This window comes from Phoenix dactylifera, unplaced genomic scaffold (assembly GCF_009389715.1).
Source record: "Phoenix dactylifera cultivar Barhee BC4 unplaced genomic scaffold, palm_55x_up_171113_PBpolish2nd_filt_p 000671F, whole genome shotgun sequence".
In the NCBI taxonomy this organism is placed as follows: domain Eukaryota; kingdom Viridiplantae; phylum Streptophyta; class Magnoliopsida; order Arecales; family Arecaceae; genus Phoenix; species Phoenix dactylifera.
This window is the reverse complement of record NW_024068058.1, coordinates 113,529-123,676: the sequence shown is the minus strand read 5'-3', so window position 1 is coordinate 123,676 and position 10,148 is coordinate 113,529. Positions and strand designations below refer to the sequence as shown.

General features: G+C 40.3%; 1 protein-coding gene across 1 annotated transcript; it reads right to left on the bottom strand.

Moving 5' to 3' along the window:
- Nucleotides 1–6,888: 6,888 nt before the first annotated feature.
- LOC120106871 lies at nucleotides 6,889–8,310 on the bottom strand. Its single transcript, XM_039119970.1, has one exon. The coding sequence runs from the start codon at nucleotides 8,308–8,310 to the stop codon at nucleotides 6,889–6,891; it is 1,422 nt and encodes a 473-aa protein (XP_038975898.1).
- Nucleotides 8,311–10,148: the final 1,838 nt, after the last annotated feature.

The window sequence follows — 10,148 nt, the reverse complement described above, 5'->3', positions numbered from 1 at the left end:
ACTATAATAGCTCTTTTCCTATCTACACCTTTATTTACATGCTTAAGTAAATATTTAATCATCCTTGATTTATTGCACCATTCAACTTTTATATTTGCCTGATAATGTGTAATCAAATCCATATTATGCAGACCAACAAATATGTTATCAAGTTTAATACTATTTTTCATAACATATCATCCATCATTCCTTCTCCTGCAAATAGCAAATCTATTTTCATCAACCATTGTTTCACGTTGAAATTTTCTTGAAAAATAGTTTGAACACTTTCCTTTGATCATACATGGAGATTTAGGGTTGTCTAATCTACATGGACTATGCATCATAAACTTCACAACATTTTCATATCCAATTGGATGACAGTTTTGTCAGATAATTCTGCACAAATTATAGAATCTATATCCATTGTTGTTGGATATTTATGTTTTGGATCTAACCAAAGCAAGATATGAACATGTGGTAAACCACATTTTTGAAATTCTATGGTGTATAAAGCTGCAAATAACATTAAAAATAGTCATATTAGAAACTGCAATCATATATATATATATACGAAAAATTTGATCATAAAAAACAACTACATACCTGCAACTATTTTTTCCAAAATGTTGTTTTCTCATAATATCCAACATCAATTCTTCAAGTTTCATTTTAAAAACTCTACTAACAATGTTTGGTCTATCGTCAGGTCTTTTACCAAAAATTAGATTAAAGTAGCATGAATTTCTGGCCATTGTGCATCGCATGTAAACGTGATGAATAGATCTAGATGTCCATGCCATGTGCAAATAGCTATTGCATATTAATAATTTTGAATCATGTACCTTGGACTAGCAGTAAAACTTGATGACAATATAATTCTTTTTCTAATTGCATTATCATCAACATTAGCTCTAACTACCATATCTTTGATACCTTGATAAATCTCTAATCTAAGATCTTTTTGATTTCTTCTAGTGCAGTTTAGTCTTTCTTCCTTAATGCATGAATAGACATCAACTATATATTGTTGAAATAACCTTCCTCCTCTTACTAATATTTTTTCTTCATTAATTCTCTGTTGTAATCTATAAGCATAAAATTCTCTCATAGTAGCATGCTGCCTCAAGGGGTTCCCACTTAGCTTATGCAGCGACCAGGATCATTTTTGTCTTCTAGGAGCCCCCACCCCTGGCTTTCTTAAGGTAAACTTTGATAACAACATTTATGAGGATAAAGGCAAAGAAGGAGTGGGTTCTGCGATTAGAGATCATGACTCTAGACTTGCTGTAGCTGGGGATCGGCATATCTTTAACGAGTCTGTCATCGGTGCAAAGCTAAGAGCTGCATGGGAGGGCATCACCCATGCCACGTTAGTTCTAAGTGCAGATAGTATCTATCTTAAAGGTGGCTCGGCCATGGTGCTTGACTGAATTCAGGGTCAATCGGCACCCACTGCTTTGGGATATCTGCAGGCTCGTGGGAAGGTTTGTTTTCATCTAGGTCACTCATGTCTATCGAAAGGCAAACAGTGCTATTGACTGAATTGCCTCCTTTGCTGCGCATCATTCAAAAGAGTTCCTCTAGAAAAGTCTCGAGTCTATTCTTTTCCCTTTTCGTCAACTTCTTTTTTCTAATCTTTCTAGGTGTACTCATATGCATCCAGTGTGAGTCGCTGTTGTATCAAAAAAAAAATATCAATTCTAAAATCATCCTCACTAAATGGAAATAAGATCAGATACTGCATAGCCATTAAGCTAGGATGCAAGTTACTAATGCATTTCAATCCTTCTGTTTTATATTCTACGATAATATCACGCTGACGGTTTGCCTGCTATAGATCACCAATAATTGAACTTGCCATTTTAGAATATGAAGGTGCACAATACTTCATACGATCTTTCTGATGTCTTCCCAATAATCTTAATTGCACTAGCAAAAATTCTGACTGCCTACAACAATCTCCGACTGTCACGCCTCCATCCCGAGATCGCGGGCCGGGGGTCGCGCCAACCGCCGCACACCCGTAGGAAACTCTCCCCACGAGCATGCAAGGCATCTAAACCAAACACCTCAATTATGCAATTCTAAAATAATTTAACTGAATAAATGCAATCTTATTCCATTGACTAACTCAAGTCATAAGGTCTCACAAGTCTAAATACGCAGCGGAATAATCATTTACCAACATGCAGAAACCTAGTTCTTAAAATAACAAAAGTCCACCAATCATAATAAATGTCCATAATAACAAATCAACTTAAATAACCCTAATCTAAGATAACTTGTGCCACAATCCTTCTAGTCGCTCTTCCCAATTTGAATCCCCAATAGATTAGTTCTCGAAATCTGTAAAACAACAAGAGATAATATAATGAGCTAGACAGCCCAGTAAGTCATGAACACTCTAGCTAGATAAGTCAAGCAATAATATGTAGAAAATAAATAAATATGCAGTTCCAAAGTATAAGTCAAATATTTCTTGAATTCATAAGATTCTTTTCGCGGTTTCAAGATTCTTTCACATATTCAATTTATCATGTCGATCCTGGACTATGACCACATGTTCCCTATGGCAGGGTCATCAACACCGACTAATCTTCTTGCGGTGAGTCCTTCAGGACAGTCAATTGCCAACGTATCTGCCCCCATTGGCGGGGTCCTCAACATAGCCAGGTCGATAGTTCAGTTTGTTCTCTATTTCATATTTCAGTTATATATAAGAAAAATCATACAATGTCAAAACCAAATGTCGTTCATATCTTAATTTCTTTCAATTTATCGGATTCAACTCAACAGCCAGAAACTATGACCACATGTTTCCTGTGGTAGGGTCATATCACCGACTATTCATCTTGCGGTACCAATGTATTAGCCCCCATTGGCAGGGTCCTCAACATAGCCCGACTGCAAGTCTGAATCTATTTCAAGTCATAATCTTTTCTTACATTATGTTTAGTGTTCCAAGCCAAAAGGTACAATATCAGAGCAATTAAACACAATTCAAATCAGAAGCAAATACGTTCAATCATAATCATATAATATTCTAAAAATACACATATAATTCATGCATCAAATTCGAAATTACGAATAATTCGATTCGTGAAACATATATATAGTTTGCCGATAAATCTAGAAAAGAGGTTACATCACGTACCTTGCGAACGCGATCCACGACAAATCCAATTAATTCCGCAAATCCCTCGCAGAACCTAATATTCAAAAACCATATTTTCTTTTAAAATTCATCACAATATATATATATATATATAACCTAAATTTTAACATTCTCCCAGGGCCGACCTTGCCGAAGTGTCTAGCACCCCGGGTTCGGGTTCGGATCCGGGTTCATACCCGAAAACCACCCTTCTTTTATATTTTTTTTTCTTTTCTTTTCTTTTCTTTTTCTTTTCTTTTCTTTTTCTTCTTTCTTCTTTTCTCTTTATTCTTTCTTCTTTTCTCTTTTTTTTTCCCTTCTTTTCTTTTTCTTCTTTCTTCTTTTCTCTCCCGATTCCCTTCTTCTCCTTCGGTGAAACAGGGGACCCCATGACCCCCTGTCGCCGCCCCCTCTTCTCTCCTCTCGATCGAACCCAAGGCGGCCGCGGTGGCCGGCCTTGGCAGCGGCAGGAGGTGGCGGAGCAAGCCCGGCCACCCCCGGCGACTGGCGGTGGCGAACACGCCGACGGCTAGGGCAAGCCGTTTTAGACCCAAATCCGGCGATCAGCCGGCCCCAACCCACCACACATTGTGGCCAAGCATCAGAGGAAACGGAGAAGAAGGTGAGAGATTCTTACCTCAGCCCCGACGAAGACCGGCGCCTCCCCCTCTCCGACGGAAAAGAAGAAGATGACCCCCCCTTCGTACCGACGGAAATGAAGAAGAAGGAGAAGAAGAAGAGGAAGAAGAAGAACCCCAACTGGCCCCTTTCTCCCCCACTCTCTCTTTCGACGGCTCTTCTCGGTGGCCGCAAGGAGGAGAGGAAGCCCTAAAAACAGGGCTTCCTTCTTCTTCGGGATGGAAACAAATCCATCCCGTCGCCTCACGTGCATTGCACGTGAGGCTGAGATTTTGGGACTGGGCCGGTCACTTGGACCGGGCCCAGTTCCAGGGTTTTACATCCCACCCTTCTAAAAAAAATTTCGTCCATGAAATTTGCGTACCTGCAGTTTTGAAAAGTTGAGGGTATTTCTGCTTCATTTTATCTTTCAATTCCCAGGTAGCTTCTCGTTTTGTATGATGGCTCCACTGCACCTTGACGTAAGGTATAATACGATGTCTCAAAACTTGATCTTTCCTGTCCACTATCTGCACTGGATGCTCCTTATATGATAGGTCTTCTCTAACTTGTAAAGGCTCAAGCTCTGTGACATTACTTGGGTCTGATATATATTTCTTCAACATCGAGACATGGAAAACATTGTGTACACCGGCCAGAGAAGGCGGCAAGGCAAGTCTGTAAGCCACTTTACCAATTCTTTCCAAGATCTCGAATGGACCAACAAATCTGGGATTCAATTTTCCTTGAATACCGAATCTTGCAACTCCCTTTGTAGGTGATATTTTAAGAAATACATGGTTACCAACTTGAAATTCTAATTCTCGTCTTCTATTATCCGCATAACTCTTCTGTCTACTTTGTGCAGTCCGAAGGCGATCTCTGATTAGCTGGATTTTCTCAACTGTCTGTTGAACAAGTTTAGGGCCCAACAATCTTCGTTCACCAATATCATCCCAACAAATTGGCGAACGACATTTTCTTCCGTATAAGGCTTCATAAGGCACCATCTGTATGCTACTCTGATAACTGTTATTATATGCAAACTCTATTAGAGGTAGATGCTCATCCCAAGAACCCTTCATATCTATGACGCAAGCTCTCAACATATCCTCGAGAATCTGAATGGTCCTCTCAGACTGACCATCGGTCTGAGGGTGAAAGGCAGTACTAAAACATAATTTTGTCCCCAAAGCCTTATGCAAGCTTTTCCAAAATTGTGATACAAATCTAGTATCTCGATCCGACACAATGGATACTGGAATACCGTGCAGTCTCACAATTTCTTTAATGTATAATTTAGCTAGCCTTTCCAGACCGAACCCCACTTTGATAGGTAAAAAGTGTGCTGATTTGGTTAGCCTATCTACTATCACCCATACTGCATCATTAGAACTGGGAGTCTTTGGCAGTCCTGTTACAAAATCCATAGAAATTTGTTCCCACTTCCATATTGGAATGTCAAGAGGCTGAAGCGGTCCTGCAGGTCTTTGGTGTTCAGCTTTAACCTGCTGACATACTAGACATTGTGCCATGAATTGAGCAATTTCTCTTTTCATGTTGTTCCACCAATACAATTCCTTTAAATCTCTATACATCTTAGTTCCTCCTGGGCGCACTGTATATCCAGACTGATGGGCTTCTTTAAGAATTTTCTGTTTGATTTCTAAATCCATAGGTACACAAATTCTATTCCGATACCTCAAAGATCCATCCTCATGAATCCTGAATTCAGATATATCTCCTGCTTCTATCGACTTCCGAATCTTCAATAACTGCTGGTCATTACCCTGAGCTGTCTTGATCCTCTCTATGAGTGTCGGCTGAACCTGCATATAAGCCAATTGAGTCCTTGTGCCAGGTACTCGGATTTCTAGTTCAAGTTTCCTCACATCTTCCAAAATATGTAGTTGGCTAGTAATCAAAGTAGCCATATTTCCTATTGACTTTCTGCTCAAGGCAACTGCAACAACGTTAGCTTTTCTAGGGTGATAATTTATCATTAGATCATAGTCCTTCAACAATTCCAGCCATCTTCTTTGTCTCAAATTCAATTCCTTCTGGATAAATATATATTTCAAACTTTTGTGATCTGTAAACACCTCGCATTGCACCCCGTAAAGATGATGTCTCCAAATCTTGAGAGCAAAAATCACAGCTGCTAACTCCAAATCATGAGTAGGATAATTTTGCTCATAAGATTTTAATTGTCTAGAGGCATAGGCTACTACTTTACCGTGCTGCATCAAAACACAGCCGAGTCCCTTTTTTGAAGCATCACTATAAATTGTGAATCCATCATCACCTGTAGGTATAGTAAGAATAGGTGCTGTAACCAATCGCCTCTTTAATTCCTGAAAGCCTCGTTCACAATCTTCAGTCCATTCAAACTTAACTCCTTTTTGAGTTAAGCGAGTCAAAGGTATAGCTATAGAGGAAAATCCTTCCATAAATCGTCTGTAATAGCCTGCCATTCCTAGAAAGCTGCGAATCTCAGAAACATTAGTAGGCCTGTTCCATTGTACTACAGCTTCCACTTTTGCTGGATCCACAGAAATCCCATCTCCGGATATGATATGCCCCAAAAACGATATCTCATTCAACCAAAACTCACACTTCTTTAATTTAGCATAGAGCTTCTCCCTCCTTAAGAGTGGAAGTACGCTTCGTAAATGTTCCTCATGTTCTTCTTTTCCTTTTGAATAAATTAAAATGTCATCAATGAACACCACCACAAATCGATCTAGAAAAGATTTAAATATTCTGTTCATTAAGTCCATAAAAGCTGTTGGGGCATTCGTCAATCCAAAAGGCATCACCAAGAATTCATAATGTCCATAACAAGTTCTGAATGCAGTCTTGGGTACATCTTCCGCTTTGATCTTTAGCTGATGATATCCTATGCGGAGATCAATCTTAGAGAAAACATGTGCACCTTGCAACTGGTCAAATAAATCATCTATTCGAGGCAAAGGGTACTTGTTCTTTATAGTCACTTTATTCAATTCTCTATAGTCAATGCAGAGTCTCATGCATCCATCTTTCTTTTTCACAAAGAGCACTGGAGCTCCCCAAGGTGACACACTAGGTCGTATAAAACCCTTGTCCAGTAAATCTTGCAACTGATCTTTCAATTATTTTAATTCAGCTGGGGCCATTCGATAAGGAGCTTTAGAAATCGAACCTGAACCAGGTACAAGATCAATAGTGAATTCAATTTCTCTGTCCGGTGGCAATCCTGATAACTCCTCGGAAAAGACGTCCGAAAATTCATTCACTATAGAAATATCCTCTATCTTTAGTTCATCTTGTTGTATATCAATTACTGAGGCCAGATAACCTGTGCATCCTTTCCTTAACATTCGTCCAGCTTGCAAAGCCGAGATAATATGAGGAAAAGCAGTTCCCTGGTTCCCACAGAAACTGAATGCCGGTTCCCCCAGAATTTGAAAATTTACCCTCTTGCCATGACAGTCCACTGAGGCATGATAGGTAGCAAGCCAATTCATCCCCAGAATGACATCAAAATCCCGCATATCAAGTACAATTAGATCCACAGGTAATTTTCTATCTATTATTTCAATTTTGCATGCCTTGCATATAACATCAGTGCTCAACATACCACCTACTGGCGTCTCCACATAGAACTTAGTGGTCATAGATTCACACAATATATTATGTGTTTTGATAAAGCTTGAGGATATGAATGAATGTGTGGCACCCGGATCAAATAAGACATAAGCATAAATATCGAATACGGGAATAGTACCTGTCACCACTGCATTAGAAGCTTGTGCATCCTGCTGTGTAAGTGCGAACACCCTTCCTTGAGTCTTTGGCCTCTGGCTTCCTTCCATTGCCCACGTAGATTTAATCTCGTTTCTTTGTGGGCAATCTGCAATTTTATGACCTTTCTGTCCGCAATGAAAACAAGAACCTGTAACCCAGGGATAATTTGCAAATTCATGATTACCGCCACATCTTGAACACTTTCCATTCTCATTTTTGGGATTTCTATCTTTATTTGGCTTCTGAGCTGGATTCTTGAAATTCTTGTTTCCCCCTTTAAATTCAGCAGGTCTGTTTCTTTTCTTTTGGTTTCTTTCTCTTTCAGCAAAAGCTTCGTTGACTTCCCTTTCAATGATTAAAGCTTTATTCACCACAGCTGCATAGGTAGTCAACTCATAGGGTACCACTTGCTTCCTAATTTCAGTCTTCAATCCCATCTCAAACTTGTGCACTCTGTCTTGCTCATCCTCTACCAATTTCGGAATAAATTTGGCTAGTTCTGTGAATTTGGCTTCATATTCGGCCACTGTCATGCCCCTTTGCTTCAAATGGATAAATTCTTGTTCCTTCTGTGTCCTTACACTCCGAGGAAAATATTTATCATAGAATGCTTTTCGAAATTTATCCCAAGTGAGAGGTTCCCCATCATGCTCAAATTTATGCTCCAACATCTGCCACCAATTAAATGCTTCTCCTTGCAACATGTATGATGCAAACAAAAGTTTTTCATCGTCCCGGCATCTTAAGACAGCAAATGCTTTTTCCATTTCTGTAAGCCAATTGTCTGCTTCCAAAGGTTCTGTAGTCCCCTGAAAAGCTGGAGGAGCCAACCTCTTAAATTCAGCTATGCTGCTACGATGTTCACACTGTTCCCCTCGTCCTTGTTGAGGCTGTGTCTGGAGCAACTGTGCTTATTGTTGGAGCAACTGCTGTTGCACCTGCTGTTGCATTTGCATGAGGCCCACCATGGTCTGCATAACCTGGCTTAAGCCCGGTTCCTGTCCCATTTGAGGGCTCATGACTCCCTCCTGCTGAGGGATACTCGTAGCCCGTTGGGGTGTGCTGTCAGCGTGCCGGTTCAGTGTCTCATTCGTAGCACCAATAGTAGTCTTTTTCGCCCGACGTTGAGGCATCCTGACCTATATGCATCAAATCACAGCAAATTCATAAAAAGAAAGCTCACCGAATTAAAATATTTTTTTTATAAGAATAATCATCACATTCTTTACATCTAATGTCCCAATGTCCCTAGTGTCTACCCACCTAAACTCCTATCGGGTATGATTCTTTGTCTTAGATTCTATCCAAGTCCGCTTTGATACCACTGAAGTTGTCACGCCCCCGTCCCGAGATTGCGGGCCGGGGGTCGCGCCAACCGCCGCACACCCGTAGGAAACTCTCCCCACGAGCATGCAAGGCATCTAAACCAAACACCTCAATTATGCAATTCTAAAATAATTTAACTGAATAAATGCAATCTTATTCCATTGACTAACTCAAGTCATAAGGTCTCACAAGTCTAAATACACAGCGGAATAATCATTTACCAACATGCAGAAACCTAGTTCTTAAAATAACAAAAGTCCACCAATCATAATAAATGTCCATAATAACAAATCAACTTAAATAATCCTAATCTAAGATAACTTGTGCCACAATCCTTCTAGTCGCTCTTCCCAATTTGAATCCTGTTGTCCAGAGATGGTCACCCAAGAGGGGGGTGAATTGGGTGTTTTAAAACTTTTTGACTATTTAAAAAATAAAACACGCAGATGTATGAACTAAAGTAAAGATGGAGGGATGAGAACAGTCAATCGCAAACACGAGGTTTTATAGTGGTTCGGAGCTTCCACTGCTCCTACATCCACTCCCCAAGCACCTTTGGGAATCTCCACTATAATCCAAGATTACAGTCCGGTAGTTTTGCGAGTGCACTACCCAACTCGTTGTTTTACACCGGGCTAACAACGAACCCTATAACCCCCAATTTAACCTAGGCTTGGGACGCCTTTCCCTTGTTCCAAGTCCCTTGACTGGAACAAGCACAATATTGAAAAAGTTTTACAAGGATTTAAAAGCTCTAAATAAGCAAATATAACAATGATAAGCAATAGAACCCGGAAGAACCCTTTTAGCCGTTGGAAGCGTGGGAGATGATGGTTCTTCCGATGTGGATCGCGTTGGCTTGAGTGTGAGCTTTGAATCCCGAGCGGAAGAGAGTAGTCGAGCTTGAAATCAGTTGGGAAGCTTGAAGGCACTTGATTTCTTCACTTGAATGCACTAACTCCCTTGAACCTCTCTCTCTTGCTTCTCTCTTGAATGATCTTGTGTTGGGTTGGTGAGAAGTTGTTGAGAAGCACTTAAGAGGTCCTTTTTATAGCCCAAAAAGCAAATATAGCCGTTGGAGATAAAGTTAAAGAGATTTGAAATTCAAAACATCCTGCAAAAAGGTGTTAGTCGCGTCCCAGGCGCTCCGGAGACGTCTCCGCTTCAACGCGAGACGTCTCGGCTGTAAGATTTTACTTTTGACGTTGTTTGGGGTCGACTCGGCGCTTGATGGGGACGTCTCGGCTTGTTTGTGCTTTTTGCATGGGGACGACTCCGC

Coding starts and splice junctions, on each gene's coding strand:
- LOC120106871 (XM_039119970.1), bottom strand. CDS start 8,310: ATGGAAAAAGCATTTGCTGTCTTAAGATGCCGGGACGATGAAAAACTT.